Here is a 21043-nt window from a genome sequence, read left to right as displayed (position 1 = left end):
TTTGTAATCATTGGCGCCACAGCAGAACCTTACTGGCAGAATTACCAGATGCAACTAATAAAAAGACACAAAAAGAGCAGATCAAAACAAATAAAAATGCCAACTTTGAATTTGAGATAATTTTTCATACAAGTTTGTCCCAAATACAGGAGGCTTCACTAAAAAAATAACAGTGTTTATTTAATAAAGTTCTGATTCAACTGCTTAACTTACATTTTATCAGACAACTGTTCACAGTAGCGGGAACGGCATCTGAGGACTCCCACTCAAACAGGTTCAACTGGTTATGCTGGTGCTTAGCCAAAGGACTAATAGAATCAGTAGGAGTAATCTGAGGGTCACCCACCCTTCACAGTTGGCACTTGGAGTTCCCCAGCCCTGCCATGCCTGTACTTTCAAACAAGAACAAATTCCTTTTTGAGTACCATCATTACCACCACGATGGCTTCCCTTCTAAACCTGGAATAAGCCTATTCACCCCTTAAGATTTCACCTTTTTTCTGATGGTCTCCCCAAGCCTCCAGAGATAATTAAATACTCTCATATATATACATATATATATATATATAACAAATATATATATATAACAAATATATATATATAACAAATATATATATATATAACAAATATATATATAACAAATATATATATATAACAAATATATATAACAAATATATATATATATTAGTTGTAGATGGACACAATACCTTTATTTTATTTAATTAATTTATTTATTTTTATGTGGTGCTGAGAATGGAACCCAGTGCCTCACACATGCTAGGCAAGCTCTGTACCACTGAGCTACAACTCCAGCCCCACTTTTGTATTTTGTTAGTACTTTGGCATTGAACACTGACATGTTCTAGCCTGTCCTAGGCACTGAGCATTAAAAGGAAAATATGGTGGCACATGCCTGTAATCCCAGCAGCTCAGAAGGCTAAGGCAGGAGGATGGCAATTTCAAAGACAGCCTTAGCATTTAGCTAGGCTTTAAGCAACTTAGTAAGATCCTGTCTCAAAATTTAAAAGAAAAGGGGGGGGGGAGCTTGGAGATGTGGCTCAATGGTTAAGCGCCCCTGGATTCAATTCTTGATTAAACAAAACAAAACAAAATAAAGGTAAATAAATAGTGATTCCACTTCTCAAGAATTTACAATCTCATATGGACACATGACACCACTTATAGTCAGTTAAATATTAAGCAACAATACCCATTTAAAACTATTTTCTAAAAGTCAAAAGAAAGTTGCAGTAGGAGGGTTAAAATATAAATCTAGAGATGATTCTAACTACAGTGTTCAGCCTAATGTATGAACTCAAAGTACGCCTTTAGAGAATTTTCTTAGAAACCACCAAAATTAGACCAAATTACTTACATGCACTGTATTCTGATTATACTTAATAAAACATAAAGGCAATCAGTACCAGCTACAGAATTAAATGACCTAAAATGGAAAAGATGTAAAATAAATGTGGATGTCATATTCCCATTCATGTGTAAATTAGATGCCTTAGATAATTTTGGAGAGGGAAGGCAACAAACATGTATTGAGAAATTGCTATATATGTGCAAAGCACAATGCAGAGAGTATCTGGCATGAACATAACTCCCAAGGAATCAAGATGGAGTTAAAGTGTCACAGTGTGCCCAGTGACACTCAGTTTTATGGCAGTTTTACAGCAATAGATAACCAGCTTTCCTTACCTAACCATCTCCCCTACTTGTGAATCAAGATTGAAATAATTTTTTGCAATAGGAACTCACAAGTGCCATAAGAAAAATACAAGGAAAATACAGGGATTTCAGAGAGAGAGAGTATTTCTGTCTGTGAAAATTTAGCTAGAAGAGTAAATAGAGGGTGTCTGTGCAACTCTTGAGAGCAAGACCATTTCAAGAACAAAATGAACAAGAGACAAAGACAGGTACTGACTGTTCAGTGAACACTGTTGTAAAATTACACAGGAAAGAGATGGGAAAGGGATGTGGATAAGAAAAGAGTGACATATTCAGTGAAAGTTAGAGCAAACTGATAGAGGATCTTACCAAGGAAAATGGACTTGTTGTTGATCCAGACTTCCAGACAATATGACATTTTTCAATTAATATTCCAAGACTCATCACTCATTCTGGTTCAAACAGAAAAATGAGAAGAAATACAAAATAAATGAGGAAAGCACAAGTTTCAGCTGTGATTTTTTAAAAAGAGGATAAATTTTTCCTTGTATCAGAAAAAGAACCAAAATGCAAAAGGGTGATCAGGACCAAAGTCAGATAGGTCCCAGACTCTGTGTATATGGCAACAGGAAGACATAAACCAAGGGTTAGCTCCTATAGAATAGTAGAGACTAATAGGACTCCACATGTGGCTAGAGACATGAACCAGCCTGGTGAGAGACTGTTGTATTAGTGACATTCAATAAGCCACTTGCCAATATGGGCACCCTTGTGTAATCCCCTCCCACATTGACTCTTGAGGTTTGGCCATATGATTTGCTTGGCAATGAGACATCAATAAATGAGATACCACAGAGGCTTAATAGGTGTTCATGAACTGGTTTATGTCCTGTTGGAAACTTTTCTCTTGAAAGCCAATGGCTATGTTGTGAAAAAGCTGAGGCAAGATCTTCAGTGATGGAAAGCCACATGGAAAGAGTCACCTTGAAGAATGAGAGGTCATCTCGACCATTCCAGCAGTGAGTTCCCAGCTTAATGTAACCAATGGAGTGACTTCAGCCTATGCTATATGGATCAACCCACAGAATTATATAAATTAATAAATCATTGTTGTCTCAAGGCACTCAGTTATTTTTTTTTCTGCACCAAATGAGCAATGATTTTGAGAGCCACATCCCAAACCCTATTTTGTATTTTATTAGAGACAGGGTCCCACTGAGATGCTTAGCGCCTCACCATTGCTGAGGCTGATTTTGAACTTGCGATCCTCCTGTCTCAGCCTCCCCAGGCACTGGGATTATAGGTGTGTACCAGTGTGCCCAGTAACATTCAGTTTTATGGCAGTTTTACAGCAATAGATAACCAGCTTTCCTTACCTAACCATCTCCCCTACTTGTGAATCAAGATTGAAATAATTTTTTGCAATAGTTGCTACCTTTCTGGGGATATTACCTGTTAGAGAACTGAACTAAGCAATGTGATTTGCAATATAGTACTATCACTGCTAGTCTGGGAGATGATAAGCAAACACACACACACACACACACACACACACAGAGAGAGAGATAGATAGATAGATAGAGAGAGAGAGAGAGAGAGAGAGAGAGAGAGAGAGAGAGAGCCCAAGATTAGTTTGTAAACCAAAATGCCAAACATTAAAAGAGGTATACTAAGAAAAACACAGAGATGTAATGATAGAGATTTAACTCATTCCAGATACAATTCAAATAATAGAAAAAATAATAGAAATATATGGAAAAAAAATTGAATGAGAATTTGGAAGCAAAAGCATGCAGAAATGAAACAAATGCCAATGGATATTAAGGGATCAATTATCAATCTTGAATATAAAGAAATATTAATATTTTAAAAACTCATTTCAATGATAAAGTTTAGGTTAGACACGGTTTTAGTGCAATGAAAAAAATAAAAATTAGTATGATGCAAATAGCACTAAGGAAGTCACTTTGCTTCAGTGTACAACATAGAGATGAAACATCTCAAATCACAATCAAAGCCTTGTCTCTGGAAATTTATTCTAGTAGCTGGAGGAGAAGAGAGTGTAAGAGTGGCACTGCTGGAAAAGAGACCATTTAGGCTATTTCATTAGTCCTGAGTAATTAGCCCCTTGTAATTCAAAGTCCAGTCTGCATATCAGTGGCGCTAGCATCTGAGAGACCTTAAAATGCAGATTCCCAGGCCCTATTCCAGACACACTGAATAAGAATCTGCACTTTTACAAGATTCTGACTTATTAATGTTCATATCAATGTTTATGAAGCATAGTTCTAGACAAAAGGGATGGAGGACGAGATCGATTTTAGTGCAATGACAAAAATAGAGGCCCTGAAAATCACAGGAGCCACGGATCGGCTTAAACAATGCTTTCTTCTTTGTTTTACTCCCCTATTGTGAAGACCATCCTCCCTCCAATGGCTTTCTGAGAAAGAATGATAAAAGACTAGAGAGATTTTCTAAAATCTTGTATGTTGTAAAGTACATTTTCATCCCTTTGATTTTATTCATAGTCTGGGTGCCGAGTACTAGGACTGATATTATTTTCTTTTTATTTTTTAGTTGTCAATGGACCTTTATTTTATTTGTTTATACGCGGTGCTGAGAATCGAACACAATGCCTCACACATGCTAGGCAAGCACTCTACCACTGAGCCACAACTCTAGCCCCTGATATTAGTTTCCTTCAGAATTTTAACAGCCTTGCTCTGGTCTTCTAGCTTTCAGTGTAGCCGTTGAGAAATATAATGTCATCATGATTTCTGACTCTTTTTATGAAATTCTCATAATTTTTACTCTAGAAGCTTATACAGTTGTCTCTCAGTCTCTTGTGGCCTGAGATTTCATACCTTGGTATAGGTATATTTTTATTACTTAGTCTAAGCACTCAAAGCCTCTTTATTTGCCAAGCCATGTGCTTCAGCTCTGAGAAATTTCCTTGACTTTCGAAATTATTGATTACATATTCTTCCATTGTCTCTCTGGTTTGCTGGAACATTCATTATTCTGATATTAGACCCCTTTGTATTTCACTTTTAGTTCTTATTTATTTTCTTTTTATTCTACTTCCTGAGAAATTTCTTCAACTCTTATTTCCCCCTCAACCCTCACCCCGCATTAGATTCTTTTTTTTAACCTAATTATTTATTTTTATGTGGTGCTGAGGATTGAACCCAGGCCCTCCCACGTGCCAGGCAAACGCTCTACCACTGAGCTACAGCACCCACCCCATTAGATTCTTAATTTATCTTATAATTGTTTTGGTTTCCTAGAGCTCTATTGTGTTCTCCAGCATTGTTGCGCGCGCGTACGTGTGTGTGTGTGTGTGTGTGTGTGTGTGTGTGTGTGTGTGTGTGTAAGAGAGAGAGACAGACAGACAGATAGACAGACAGACTGGGGATTGAACCCAGGGCCTCAGCCATACTATGCAAGTGCTCTATCACTGACCCTGGCCCTGGCATTGTCTTTTCTAATAGCCCCTTCCCTTGTGCTCATTGGTGTTCCCCTCTTGCCCCCACCTCCTGGATATTAATGATTTGACATTTTCTTCTCCCTGTTGAGTCTGTTCCTTCCAAATTGCCTTCTTCTGTTTGTTTTACTCTCTTTCATATTAGGGTTTTACCAGATGTCTGGAAATTCATGGTTACCCATTCATATTTAAAAGTATGGATCAGAGCTAGGGCTGTAGCTCAGTGGTAGAGCACTCACCTAGCATGTGTGAGGCACTGGGTTCGATTCTCAGAACTATGTAAATAAATAAATAAATAAGTAAATAGCATTGTAGTCCAGCTACAACTAAATATATATATATTTTTAAAAAAAACTTAAAATAAAAGTAAGGGACAAAAGAGTTGATCAGAATTCTGAGCCCTAGAGTGATGGGGCCTGTTGACTCATTGGACTGTTTCACTGAGAATCCCCCCTTCAGATTGATTTCAGTCACTTTGGGGGTCTCTCCTCTTGGGCTGGTCATATTCCCTTTACAGAAAACCATTTTGAGTAAAGGCCTGACTGCCAGCATTGTGGTCACACATAGAGGGCTAAGGGCTGAGGTTCTTAACATTTAGTATGCATCTGTTTACTTAATTTACCTGTTCTCAGTTTAGTATCATGTCCTTGTGGATGCCAGGTATCCTCTAGTCCAGGTGCACTCTATTTCACCCTAGTCAGAGAATTAATAACCTATCATTTCCCTGAGCTCAGGAGTGGCATTCACCCTACGACAGGGTATGTGTGTGGGAGGGGATCTGGGATCAAACTGTTTCTTAATCAGATTTCAGATTGAACCTCATTTTAGCATTCCTCCCATTTATACAAGTACAAGGAACACCAATTTCTGAGCTTTTGGGGAACTCAGTTTTCCCTATTATTGACTTAAATTCCTATTTGTATTTTCAGATCTACCAAACCATTTACAACTCATCCACCTACTTTTCAGCTTTCAGAATGTTGTTTCTTTCAACCTTCCTATTCACCAGGTCTTTGTAGGTTTATGCTCTTATAAAATCCCTTTCCTCTTGGGGAGTTTTACTCAGGGCATTGAAAGATAGCAAAAGTCGATGAATGCTTTTATGCAGACTATTTTTATGGACTATTCAGAGTCCATGCCATTGAGATATACCATAAAAATAAGTAGACTCCTTCCATAAATGTAACATGACTTTATTTGAATTGCTGAGAATTGGGTTGGGGTCATTGTTCAATGGCAGAATATTTGCCTAGTATTCACAAGGTGCTGCAAGAAAAAAAAAAGAAACTGTTCTCAACTATTTCTGAGAACTGAAATTTAAATCATGGTTACTTCTTAGCTTCATTGGGTTGCATATGTACACAATGAAAAAAAAAAAGGTGAGGCCAGCTAATTCCAACAACCTATTCAACAGAGTCCTTTACAGTAAAGGCTCAAAAAACAAGTCTATTTCATAGTAATTGGTAACACTTGATAAATTAAGGAATATTTTTCACCAAGAAATTGGCTAGCTTTTACAATAAAGGACCAAGTGAATATTTTAGGCAGTGCAGGATATATGATCTCTGTCATAAACTGTTCAACTCTGATGTTGCAGAGCAAAAGTGGTCATAGACAATATATCAACAAATGAGCCTGACTGTGTTCCAATAATACACGATTTACAAAAACAGGGAGTGGGCCAAAATTGGCCAGTGGGATTGCTTTCAAACAATATCAGTGGTAAGATAACAAAAGGCAGACTTTTTTTAAACTGAGCTATCACAGGGTCAAATAACAGAATATTTTTAGATAGTTGTCATTTCTTAACATTTTTTAAGGAGAATACATCTTTCCTTAAATTCCTATCTAGAGTTACAACATCTGAATAATTCAGATATTCCATGATCTAGCTGAGTTTAAATAATATGAATTGTATAAAATTACTCTTGACTTTCGTTTTAGAGGGATTTTTACTTACTGGTCATAAAATCAATTCAATCATTAATTATTCATTAAGTAATTATTTATTAGGCACCTACTATAAGCAAAGCATTGTTATCACACTTAAGATTAAGAGTAAATTAGCTCTTGTTGACCAAATTAGCAAATCCATGAAATTCACAATTTGTGGGGGAGGGGGGCAACAGGGATTGAACTCAGGGACACTCAACCACAGAACCACATCCCAAGCCCAATTTTGTATTTTATTTAGAGACAGAGTCTCACTGAGTTACTTAGCACCTTTTTTTTTTTTTTTTTTTTTTTTTTTTTTGCTGAGGCTGGCTTTGAACTTGTGATCCTCCTGCCTTAGGCTCCCAAGCTGCTGGAATTACAGGCATACACCCCCGTGCCCAGCTAAAGTGTATTTTTTTGTGTCATGTCTTATCAAATGTCTCAGATAGTATTTTAATCTTCATCCAACTCTGACCATTTGCTGCCCAATCTGTTTTCACCTCCAAAAGGGCTTCCACATACTATTTTGGTCACAGATTTATGATCTGTGCTATCTTATTAATATAGTCTCTGGTCTAGTGGCTTAAATAATCAGGGGCATCATGCATCACTGGCATTTACTGTTTGCTTTAAGTTCTTAGGACTTCTCTCATATTTTTATTTTGCAACAAGTTGAAAATTTTCAGCTCACATTCCAGGGCTATTAGTATGACAAATGTTCCTTTACAATGCCTAGTGGACTCTAATAAGCAATAAGCCAGTTGTCCTACTTCCCACCTCAAGGACCAGCCCTACCCTGATCCAGCCTCAGGGATCCAAGAGCAGATCACTATGATTTGGGGGAATTGGGGAAGAAGAAAGGGGAGAATACTAACAGTGCCAAGCCAGATGGTATATAGTTTAGCCTAGACAAGGCTCCCTACAGTATCTGCATCTAAATGGCAATTAACTGTTCGATTTGGCAGCACATATACTAAAATTGAAATGATACAGAGAAAATTAGCATGGCCCCTATGCTAGGATGGCAGGCAAATTTGTGAAGCATTCCATAATTTTTTAAACAAATACAAAAGAATCAGTGTAATCCCTTGCATTTTATCAGAACATAATGGAATGAAATGAAAAAATCAACAACAAGAAAAATTATAGAAACCACATAAACACATGGAGATTGAACAATATTATTTTGAATGAGGACTGGATCATAGAAGAAATGCAAGGAGAAATTTTAAAATTCCTAGAATCAAATAAGAATAATGATATAATATACAAACATCTGGGATACTATAAAGGCAGTTTGAAGAAGAAAGTTCATAGCATTAAGTGCCCTAGAAAAGCAGGAAAAAATTGCAAAACCAGTGGAAGATAGGAAACAATTAAGATCATAGCTGAAATTAATGGAAATGAGAATAAAAAATAAAGGATTAATGTAACAAAGAGTTGGTTCTTTGAAAAGATAAACAAAATTGATAAATCCTTAGTCAAACTAACCATACGAAAGAGAAAGAAAACCTAAATCAACAACAAAATTAGAGATAAAAGAGGAAGTACCCTTAAAGACATTCCTGAAATCCACAGGTTTATTAGGGACTATTTTGAAAACTTATATTCCAATAATTTGGAAATTCTAGAAGACAGCAATAAATTTCTAGACACATCTGACCTATCCAAATTGGACCAAAAAGATATAGGAAACCTAAACAGATCAACATCAAGCAATAAAATTGAAATAATAATAAAAGGCTTTCAAATAAGAAAAGCAAAAGATCAGATGAATTCTCAGTTGAGTTCTTTTTAATTTTTTTATTTGTTTTAATTAGTTATATATAACAGTATAATGCATTTGTGCACTTTGATTAAAAGAATAAAAAGTCAGTAAATAAATGACCTAACATTACATATCAAAGCCTTAGAAAAAGAACAAATCAATATTAAAAGCAGGTAGAAGACAAGAAATAATTAAAATCAGAGCTGAAATCAATGAAATCAAAGAAAAAAATTGAAAAAACAAAAAGTTGGTTCTTTGAAAAAATAAATAATATAGATAAACCCCTGGCTATGCTAATGAAGAGAAAAAGAAACAAAATTCATATTATTAAAATACAAGATGAAGAAGGAAATATCACAACAGACATGTCTGAAATACAGAAGATAACCAAAAACTATTTTGAACATTTATACTCTGATAAAATAGAAAATATCAAAGACATTGCAAATTTGTAGAGATATATAACCTACCCAAACTGAATGAGGAGGTCAAACATGATTTAAACATATCAATTTTAAGTAATGAAATAGAAAACGCCATCAAAAGCCTACAAACCAAGACAAGCCTAGGACCAGATGAATTCTTGGCCAAGTTCCACAAGACTTTCAAAGAAAAATTAACACCAATACTCCTTAAAGTATTCCATGAAATAGAAAAGGAGGGAACCCTTCCTAACTCATTCTATGAGGCTAAGATCACCCTGAGACCAAAACCAGACAAAGACCCATCAAGGAAAGAAGACTTCCGACCAATATCCCTGATGGACATAGATGCAAAAATTCTCAATAAAATTCTGTAGTGCACCTCGATCAAGTGGGGTTCATCCCAGAGATGCAGGATTGGTTCAACATATGGAAATCAATAGACATAATTTATCATATTAATAGTCTTAAAAACAAGAATCATATAATCATCTCACTTGAGTTCTACCAGAACTTTAAAGAGCTAATGCCAAACCACCTCAAATTATTTCACGAAATAGAAAAGGAGGGAATACTCCCAAATTTATTCTATGAAGCCAGTATCAACCTGAGATCAAAACTAGATACTCTGTTGTGGCTTGGACATGATGTACCCCCTGCCAAAAGCTCATGTGAAAGTGCAAGAAAGTTTAAAGGCAAAATTATTGAGTTATAAGAACTTTTTATCAGTGCATTAATCCCTTCATAGGGAATCACCGGGTGGTAAGTGCAGGCAGGTAGGGTGTGGTTGTAATAGGTGGGTCATTAAGGCCTTGCCTTTGGGATATAAATTTTGTCCACTTTCCTCCACCACACCCTTCTGTCATGATGTGCTGCCTCACCTAGGGCTCAGAGCAATAGATTCAGCCATCTATGGTCTGAGACCTCTGAAACTGTGAGCCCCCCAAATAAACTCCTCTAATTGTTCTTGTCAGGTCTTTTGGTCACAACAGTGAAAAAGTTGACTAAAACAGACTCATCAAGGAAAATAAAACTATGGACCAATACCCATGATGAATACAGACATAAAAATCTTTAATAAAATATTAGCAATCCACCAAGCACTTCGGCACATGCCTATAATCCCAGTTGCTCAGGTGGCTGAGGCAGGAGGATGGTGAGTTCAAAGCCAGCCTCAGCTACTTAGTGAGGTCCTAAGCAACTCAGTGAGGCCCTGTCTCTAATTTTTAAAATATACAAAAAAAAATTAGCAACCCACCTCCAAAAGCACATTAAGAAGATTATGCACCATGATCAAGTTGGTCTTATCCAAGAGATGCAAGGTTGGATTGACATACCCAAATCAATAGATGTAATTCATCGCATAAATAGAATTAATGAGAAAAATTGCATGATCATCCTAATACATGCAGAAAAAGCCATTGGTAAAATCCAACACCTGTTCATGTTAAAAATGCTGAAGAAACTAGGGATAGGAAGAACTTACCCAACATCATAAAGGCTATATACAACAAACCCAAAGCCAACATCATACTGAATGAAGACAAACTGAAAGCATTTCTTCTAGAATCAGGAACAAGACAAGGATGTCCACTCTCACCACTTCTATTCAATACAGGTCTCAAAACTCTAGCCACAGCAAACAGGCAAGAGAAGGAAATAAAAGGGATACAAATAGGAAAAGAAGTAGTCAAACTATCTGTTTGCTGATGAGATGATTTTATATGTAGAACCAAAAATTTCTACCAAAGTCTTGTAGAGCTGATAAATAACTTCATCAAAGTATCAGGATAAAAGATCAACATACAAAAATCAATAGCTTTCTGATAATTCAATAATGAGTCTGCTGAAAAGAAATTAGGAAAGCAATTACATTCAAAATAGCCTCAAAAAATATCTGGGAATAAATCTAATAAAAGAGATGAAAGACCTCTACAATGATAATCATAGAATGCTGAAGAAAGAAATTGAAGTATAACCTAGAAAATGGAGTGGCCATGTTCTTGGATAGATAGAAGTAATATTATCAAAATGGCTATATTTCCAGAAGCAAGCTGAAAATTTAACGCAATCCCTATCAAAACACCAAATGACATTCTTCACAGAACTATAAAAACAGTCCTAAAATTCATATGGAAGAATTAAAGACCCAGAATAGCCAAATCAATTCTGAGCATCAAATTTAAAAAGCTTCTGCACAGCATAGGAAACAATTAAAAACATGAATAGAGAGCTTAGAGAATGAAAGAAAATCTCTACCAGCTGGTCTTTCAATAGGGTAATAATATCCAGAATACATAAAAAACTAAAAAAAACTTAACACCAAAAAATTACAACCTAATAAATAAGTGGGCAAAAAATCTCAACAGACATTCTTCAAAAGAAGAGATACAAAAGGCCATCAAATATATAAAAAAATATGTTCAACATCATTAGAAATCAGGAAAATGCAGATCATAATTACACTGGTATTTCATCTCACCCCAGTCAGAATGGCAATCATCAAGAATACAAATAGTGGGCTGGGGTTGTGGCTCAGTGGTAGAGCACTTGCCTAGCATGTGTGAGGCACTGGGTTCAAGCCTCAGCACCACATAAAGAAAAATAAAAGCATTGTCCATCTACAACTAGAAATTTTTTAAAAAAAGATTTTTTTAAAGAATACAAATAACAATAGTTGCTGGCAAGGATTTGGGGGGAAAGGTACACTTACACATTGTTGTTAGAATTGCAAATTGTTACAACCACTTTGGAAAGCAGTATGGAGATTCCTCAAAAGACCACATATGGGACCAGGGTTGTGGCTCAGTGGTAGAGTACTTGCCTACCATGCATGAGGCACTGGGTTCAATCCTGGCACCACATAAAAATAAATAAAATATAGGTATTGTATCCATCTACAACTTAAAAAAAAAAAAGAAAAAATACCATATTTGGAACTATCATATGACCCAGTTTTCCCACTCCTTGATATTTATTCAAAAAGATAAAATCAGCCTGTATGCACACCAATGTTTATAGCAGCACAATTTACAATAGGCAAATTATAAAAACAGCCTAGGTGCCCTCCACAAACAAATGGATAAAGAAAATGTAGTATATATACATAGTGGAGTTTTATTCAGCCATAAAAAATGAAATTATGTCATTTGCTGATAAATGGATGGAACTGAAGAACATAATGCTACAATGAATCCTGAATACATATATGTGTATTTATGTGTTATAAATAAATATATATATATATCGCATCAACTAAAATAATAATAATGATAATAGAAGGGAGATCAGTAGAGCAGAGTGAGTGGATCAGGGGAGGGAGGAGGGGAAGGAAAGGGGAGGTACTTGGAATGAGATGGATCAGATTATGTTATATGCACATACAAATATGACATAATGAATCCCAATACTATGTACAATTATAATGCACCAAAAATGTAGATTAAAAATAATAAGTGGCAATTAGAAAACTGGAGCCACTTAAAGCTAAAACATGGTTTTAGTTGGTTTTAGCACTGATCCAGGGATTCAGTATAAGCCAAAACTTGTTAGTGGTCTCATACTCCTGGGATTTTGCCGATGGTTCTGCTTCTTTTCTTTGGGATAATCCCTTAACTTGCAATGTATGTTGTAGTGTTCAACATACTTTTTCAGTAATGGTAACTGAAGTGAAATGATGAACTCTGAGATGTAGGAAGGTGATATTGTCATCTACATTTAACAGATGAGGAAACTGAGGCTCCATGAGGTTGTTCAGTTTCACAATGGAATTAAGTGGCAGAGTCTGTAGTTAACTTAGGTCTTGCTAGGCAAAGTGGTGCAGGCTTGTAATCTTTGTGACTTGCGAGGCTAAAGTGAGAGAATAGCAAGTTCAAAGTCAGCCTCAGCAACTCAGGCTGTAAACAACCAAGCAAAACCCTATCTTTAAAGAAAAATAAAAAGGGCTGGGGATGTGGCTCAGTGGTTAAGCACCCCTGAGTTCAATCTCCAGTACCAAAACAAACAAACAAACTTAAGTTTTTTTTCTCCTTGTCAGAGATTCTGCCTTTTTTTTTTTTTTAATCAATCAAGGACAAGAGTGACTCTTCTGCATAGTGTTCCCTGGGTTATCTCCTCCCCCAGCTCTCATGGGAACTTAACCAAATATCGTAGAGAGGAAGGAAATGGTAGAAACTGAAGGAAACATTGAACACTATCCCCAGGGAGGCAGATTTGAGATTTGAGTCTCCCACATCCACATGTGGCCCCTGTGAATAAACTCTCTGTTGCAAAACTACTTGGTCCAGTGATTGGCACACTGTGTAGTAGGCCTGGGACGGTAACAGACCCATGGCTAGATGCAGATCAGCTCATGTGTTTAGGGCAGAGACTGAGGATTACAGACAGGAGGTATCAGAGGGCCTGTGTCTAAAGCTACAGCCCCCAGAGAACTTCAAGGAACAAAGGGAGAATTCAGGACGGTTCAAGAACCTTGACCAAGGAAAGCAGGGATTTAGGCCAGGATCCAGCAATGCCACTGCTTATCATTGTCTTTCTCTTTGGGACTGTCCTGCTCCAGGGTGGTCTGGCATGAGAAATTTGCATTGCGCAAATTTAATCTGGACAGTTTCCAAACATAATAGGATTGCAGTGTAGTGGGGAGATAAATATAAACACAAGAATTTACACACTATGTAAATGTTATAAGATTGCGTGTATGTATCTATCTATGCAAGATGCTATGGGGGGATCAGTTTTTAAGTTAACAAGAGTTGAGATGTGAACGAGACTGAGAGGCTAAGTACAGAAACTTGGAACCAGAGTCTTAGAAGGAGCGCAAATTCTTAAAATTATCAAGGGCATTGATCGGCTCCCCTCTATCGTGTCAAGTCCAACTTCAATTTAATCTCAAAGCACAGGGAGATTCCCAGCTTTCCTTGAGCCACACTTGTTTAACTTTATTTAGAATCATAAACCTCTGAGAGTTATTTCTTGGTTTCCCAAAACTAAGGTGGAGATTTGCTATATTCATGTCTCTCCCTATCCCTCCCACTTCTGAATTTCTTTTGTTTTGTAAAACATTTTTAGCATGAAATATTGACTGGAAGCATATTTAAAACTACAAAATTTTAGTCAGGCATGGTGGAACATGCCTGTAATCCCAGCAACACAGGAGGCTGAAGCAGGAGGATTGTAAGATTGAAGCCAGCCTCAGCAACTTAGCAAGGCCCTAAGCAACTTAGCAACACCCTGTTTCAAAATAAAAAAATAAAATAAAAAGGTCTGGGGATGTGGCTCAGTTGTTAGGTGTCCCTGGGTTCAATCCAGGTATCAAACCAAACCAAGCAAAACAAAACACAAAATTCTATGGCTTGAATAATGGTGTTTATTTCCTTTAAATACCCTTAAATATGAAACATCAGACAGTAAGTAGTTCACTAAACTCAAAAACTACAAGCTGGTCAGGAATTAGAAATTCAGTGCTGATCATACAAATGAAAGAATCAGCATAAGAAAGAATCAGAATAATTCACAAGAGTTGCACTTAGCAAAGGACTCAGCCGCTGCATTTTTCCTCATCTGCTCCGAGTAATCAATCACATGGTACCTGTCATTCCATGACAAGCAAACCTTTCTCATGCACCAAAACATGGGTTCCTTAGGAGCCCTCTTCTCCATTCTTGGATGTGCAGAGATATGTGCAGCTAGAAGCCATCTGTAAATGAACCAGGAAATTCTCAGCTGGTGTCAATGGAAGGCTGGTCTGGATTCACTGTGGCACTATGTAAAATAGGGGAATGACAGTGACAGCAATTTGGCAAAGCAGCATGATTTTTAAAATGACAGGGATGGGGAACTAGAGCAAAGTTGAATCAAGGATTCTCTCGGCTGTGGAGTCCCTGGGCAGCTCTTTTCTCCTTTGGAAAGCGACAATGTTTTGCACATGCTGGTTTTCCACTTGCACATGTTCTGGTGTGAAAAGGGCACCAGTCCTCACAGCTGTAGCCAAAGAAAGTATAGATGAGAATTTAGAATCAAGGATGGAGTTCAAAGGAATAACTCTGTTCTGATTTAATTAAATTTTCAAAGGAAAATTTTTAGACGTGTATTTAAAATGTCAATATAAAATCCTGAATGGTTTCTCACATATATTCGAAATTTACTAAGGCCCAGCAGATAACCTCTAACTGTTCTATTCATCAATAAATTTCTTGCTTACGTAAATCCAGCGACATCCACGTAATCGAAGAAAAAAAAAACAAATACATTTGGATATATATAGTGAAAAAGAGGTCAAACTTCCCTTCCCCCAATGATTGTTTAAAACCTGTCCATTTAGTTTTTGCTTAAGAATTATCAACCTAGCAGGGTGCGGTGGCACATGCCTGTAATCCCAGCAGCTCAGGAGGCTGAGGCAGGAGGACTACAAGTTCAAAGCCAGCCTCAGCAATGTCGAGGCTCTAAGCAACTCAGTGAGACCCTATCTCTAAATAAAATACAGAATATGGCTGGGGATGTGGCTCAGTGCCCCTGAGTTCAATCCCCCAGTACCCGCCCCCCCCCAAAAAAAACTATCAACTCTTGATAGCAAGCAGGATTTTCCTAATTTCACAATCTATCATCCCTCTGTGTATTTTCACTTAATCCTTAGTTGCCAAACCTCTGTCCTACTATCAAAAAGGAACTTGGGCATTGAGAAAAAAATTAGCTTAATATGGAATCCCATCAAATAAAAAATGGCATTTGCATTAAATGTTGCTAAGCCAGATTAAAGCAAAAACAAAAACAAAAACAAAAAAAGCCATTGACCTGCAGGTATCTGGGTGAAATATCTTGTGCTTCTGGCAGCAGCTCTCCAGGCTTTCTTTGCATTCAAAGCAACTGCAGTTTTCTGGGTGCTGGATGAGATTTCTGGGACACGGTGTTTTACAGACACACTCGCAACGATCTTCATCAAATTTCATGTGTGGTGCACAGAGAGCCGGTTCCTGGAGATGAGATTGATCTAAACAGAAACAAAGTCTTCCTTAGATAGCTATGGCCTGCATAACGTGATCACCAAACTTTGTCACAGATTCTACATCATCCATAACTTGGATTCACCCAATCCCCTTTCCTATACATTTTTGTCTTTAATTTTTTTCACAAGGTGAAGGAAATTCGTCTCTGATTTCATAGGACAAACACAGAATTCTTGTCTTTCTTAGGTTTATTATTTTAAAAAAATACACATCATAAACTTAATATTTTTAATATATATTTAAGGATTTTTAGATTGGTGACTTGTTGAAAATGTAAGCTTCCACAATCAAGAATTAGTGATAAAGCCGGGGGCTGTAGCTCAGTAGCAGAGCGCTTGCCTAGCATGTGTGAGGCATTGGGTTTGATCCTCAGCACCACATAAAAATAAATAAATACAATGAAGGTATTGTATCCATCTACAACTAAAACAAAAACAAAATTTAAGAAATATACATCAGAACTTTCAAACCAAGCATGGCAACAATGATGTATTTCCTCAGCACAGATAACTACCTTGGTATAAAAGATATACCAGTGACCATGAACTTTGATTTCACAGATGTTTGCTAGAAGACACACTCAGCCAAAAGAAGGCTTTGAAAAGTCTCTGACACTCTTAGCTGACAGATACTTCCAAAAGACGTACAAAACCACTGGAGATCGCTACTTCATTTCCAAGTCTAATCAGCAAATTGAAATTCATTGCAAAAAAAATGAAAGAGACAGAAACTTTAGAAGAATGTAACCTTGTCACATTGGCATTCTTGAAGGTTTGGGAGGAAAATCCATAATTCTTTCCTAAATCTGCTTCTTTCCCAGGTCACCTTGTTTCAAAAATGGCAACATCATTCTGGACTCACCGGCTATACTGAGTTTGACCACCATGTCCCATTTTCCAGAACTTGCTCATTGTTTTCATCACCACTGCCACTTTCATAATTCAGTCAGTGCCTTTTTTTCTTGTGTAGATGGCTGTCAAACCCAAATCTAGCCACATCATTCCTCTGCTTTCAATGCCTTAAAAGTTCTCCTGTCTCAATAGAAGCCAATTTTCCCACCAGGAATATAAAACTCTCCAGACTTATCATTTGACATATACCCTGTGCTCCATCCATATAAAATTCCAGTTCTTATTTCTCTGATATGCCAGAGTCTCTCAGGCGTTTGTCATTGTTCTTACTCTGCTAATTCCCTGATATCTTTCCCAACATCTGCAAGTTTAGCTAAGTGCCCTGACCCTGTGCATATTTCCATTCTGTCCCCAGTCCTTCCTTACACTAATTACATTAGTCTGTTTATTTCTGTTTCTCCCATTAAGTAAAATATTATGGAGATTAGGGATCAGGTCTCATGGTTTTGGTCCAAACAAATAACAACAACAACAACAAAAAATAACAGGCACTCAATAACACATCTGTTGGATTTATTTGGTGTAACAAAAAGGTCCTAAAGAACCTATGTAGCATTTCAAGATATTGATAAAACTAGATATTTGATCATTAATGACATACCAAAATAACAACCTCATATCAATCAGTGTTATGATTTTTACTTCTAATTGATGGTGTTTTAGAAATTATGTAAAGTGAGTGTCTGGGATAACTCCATTCAGAATTTTGTGAAGAGGAAAATGGTGCATTGTATAAGCCATAGGCCAATGAGGCAGATGTCACTTTGGGGTAAGATATACTTGACTGATAACAGTGAAGTGCGGAAAAGATTTGCATTGATCACTAGGTGGCAGCAGATATACACTCAGAACACTTGATCCAGGACCAACTCCATTCTTGGTCAGGGTGGCTTAGGGAAACACACACACACACACACACACACACACACACACACACACACTCCCATAAGGTGTTGGTTGAACTTTAGCAAATTATGTGACGTAAATAGTCTTTACATGGGACTGGGGTTGTGGCTCAGTGGTGGGGCGCTCGCCTAGCACTTGCGGGGCGTTGGGTGCGATTTTCAGCACCACATTAAAAAAGTGAAATAAAAGTATTGTGTCCAACTACAACTAAAACAAAATATAAATAAATAAATAAATAGTCTTTACATCCTTAGAGGCAAGTCAAAAGGAACAGAAGCCAGCTGCAGGTGAACAGGGTGGAACAGCAACTAGTTGAGGAAGATACCCTGAAGTATTGTATATTGATTTCCATTCCTAGAGAGCTTGATGCTGGGTCACCAATGTGTTCTCTCCTCAGCCTTGTACCATTTATCTTCTTCTTCTTCTTCTTCTTCTTCTTCTTCTTCTTCTTCTTCTTCTTCTTCTTCTTCTTCTTCTTCTTCTTCTTCTTCTTCTTCTTTTTTGCAACAAACTGATGGAACTTTTCAAAATTGAAATTGTGGCTTTTTGAGAAAGGAAGGGACACATTGTATATTTTACAATACAGAATCGATACCTTGTTTTTCTTTTAAGTTTAGAACAATGACCTGAATCTAACAATATAAAATTAAATTGCGCTTGGATTCACTAACTCAATTACACTTGTCTGGCGGGAAGAAGAGTCATTGCAGAAAATACAAATAGACTTAACAGCCACTTATGTGAAAAAGATGTTTGGTGCTGGGGGCAGTGGCGCACACCTGTTATCCCAACAGCTCGGAAGGTTGAAATAGGAGAATCGGGAGTTCAAAATCAGCCTCAGCAAAAGAGAGGCGCTAAGCAATCCAGTGAGACCCTGTCTCTAAATAAAATCCAAAATAGAGCTGGGGATGTGGCTCAGTGATCAAGTGCCCCTGAGTTCAATCCCTGGGACCAATTTATATATATAAACATGAACTTAGCCTGCATAAGAGAGTTGTGAGACATGAAAACTAGAAGTGATTGTGATCTCATCCACCTGTATCTTCACTTCCATCATTGCTATAACTTCTCAAAGGTCCCTTCCTTTCTTTCCTGCTCAAGTCAACTCATCCTCTTCTCGCTGTTGCTGATTTGATTTTGTTAAAATTCTAGCGGGTGCTGTGACTCCCCTGCTTGGACCATTTGGTGGTTTTCCTGTGACCTTAGCATCCCACCCAAGCTCTCCCAGCAGACATTCACAAGGTCCTTTCACACCACCCTTGTAAGCCTCCCAAGCTTTCTCTCTCACATCTGGCCAATACTCCCACTTCATACTGCATATCTTCAGCACCCTTGATGTGTGTGCTATGTTCTCTCACCTCCAGCCCCAAATGCCTACATCCCCCCTGCTCAGACCAGTTCTCTCCTTCCCCACTACTCTTTCCACCCTCAACGCTTGTGTACCCAATGAGTCCTTCTCCAGGAATGACCTCCAGAAAAAAAGAAGCTGCTTCACTAAGGTTAAGTCCCCTACTGTGGCAGACCATAACCATGACCAGTCCATCAGGCCCGTTCCTTCACCTGCCTATTTAAGACATCCCTGGCAAAGAGGTTCCAGCTTCAACTCCCTGTAGGATCGGTTGACATCTCTTAGCAACTGCATTGCCATCCATATATCTTCTCCCTTTAAGGCATTCATTGTACCTGCATAAAAACCACCTGCCTGTAAAACTGTCTGGGAGGCAGAGTTGGGAATACGGCGACTAGAACAGCCTCTGAGCTGTGTATATATATTGCTTCCCACAATAACTTTCTAACGCTATTATAAAATGAGTCGCACAGAGAAAGAATCAGATTGGTTTGACATGGTTTTATAGGGTAAAAGCTGAACAAATGAGTTGATGCCGTAGAGCTGGGCTATTCACAAGATAGCTCTGGGCCATATGTGGCTGTTGAGCATGAAATGAAGGGTCTGAATTGAGAGGTGCTGAAAGTGTAGCACACATATGGGATTTCAAAGGCTTAGCACAAGGAATGTAGGGTGTCTTGTTAATATGTTTTCTATTGGCTGCATGTTAGAATAGTACTGTTTTGAATATATTGGATTAACTAATATATATTAAAATGAGTGGCACCTGTTTCTTTCTACCTCTTTAATATGAGCAACGTAAAACTAAAGTCACATGTGACTTTCATCGCATTCCATTGTACTGGAGACAGAGAAAGATTCAAATTCAATATAGCAATAGGAATGTGGGCATTCCTTAGTGCTTTCTTGGTGGGTGCTGAGTTTCCCCATAACTGATGCATATTCTGGCAGAGGATGGCTGAACAGTTGGTGGGAAGGGTGTCAAGAACATTCCAGATCTGCACAGGCGTTTAAAGTACATGAACCCTAAGTTTACCTCACACCCTAGGTTGAGCTTTCATGAAAACATTTAGAAGGGAGCCAAGAGATAGGACAATAGAAATTAAGTTGCTATTTACAGCTTCTTCTTAAAGTCTTAGCATTCACTCCTTAATATTCTTGCTTCTAGATCATAGTTTAAAACAAGCAAGATTTAAATTGTATGATTCCTTGTGATCCCCCACCCCCCAGTGGAACCATGTCAAGATCTCTGGGAAATAAATTTTGAAAGCATTTATTTTCAGTCATATGTTCACCATCAAAAATCAGCATTACAGAATATGAGCAATGACAATAGCCTATCTCACTTTGTTCTCAGTTCGTCTCAGCACCATATCCATGTTTTGCTTTTATTTTGCTCTAGTTCCAAAAACGTTTTCCCTTATTCCCCATTTTTTAAAATTATTTGGCATGTTTTTGCATGATGCAGTTGAAGGAAACCAAGCCCAAGATTACTTTATGTTCCTGTGAGACTTTCATACAAATGAATTAGTTAACTGTGGTTGACTAGTGTTTAGTTCTGAAGTAGTTGTCATTAAAATTTTGAATCCAGTGC

The 21043-nt window shown here is 37.5% G+C and overlaps 1 protein-coding gene and 1 non-coding gene across 2 annotated transcripts in view; one reads left to right on the top strand and one right to left on the bottom strand.

Moving 5' to 3' along the window:
• The first annotated feature begins 8044 nt into the window (after window positions 1-8044).
• On the top strand, window positions 8045-8149 carry LOC120891287 (U6 spliceosomal RNA). The gene has a single exon (XR_005735666.1). It is a non-coding gene; the product is annotated as a U6 spliceosomal RNA (small nuclear RNA).
• A 6476-nt stretch (window positions 8150-14625) lies between these two features.
• The window catches only part of Vegfd (vascular endothelial growth factor D), a 33009-nt gene continuing 26591 nt past the window's right edge, over window positions 14626-21043 (bottom strand). Inside the window, exons 6-7 of the mRNA XM_005315990.4 lie at window positions 16073-16268; window positions 14626-15262 (exon numbers count right to left, since the gene is read on the bottom strand). Of these exons, the coding sequence (XP_005316047.1) occupies window positions 15136-15262; window positions 16073-16268 (323 nt within the window). The 3' untranslated portion in view covers window positions 14626-15135. The remainder of the gene's footprint in view (window positions 15263-16072; window positions 16269-21043) is intronic.

Source organism: Ictidomys tridecemlineatus, chromosome X, assembly GCF_052094955.1.
Source record: "Ictidomys tridecemlineatus isolate mIctTri1 chromosome X, mIctTri1.hap1, whole genome shotgun sequence".
Classification (NCBI taxonomy): Eukaryota; Metazoa; Chordata; class Mammalia; order Rodentia; family Sciuridae; genus Ictidomys; species Ictidomys tridecemlineatus.
The sequence above is the reverse complement of the archived record's forward strand: the minus strand, read 5'-3'. Positions and strand labels throughout refer to the sequence as shown.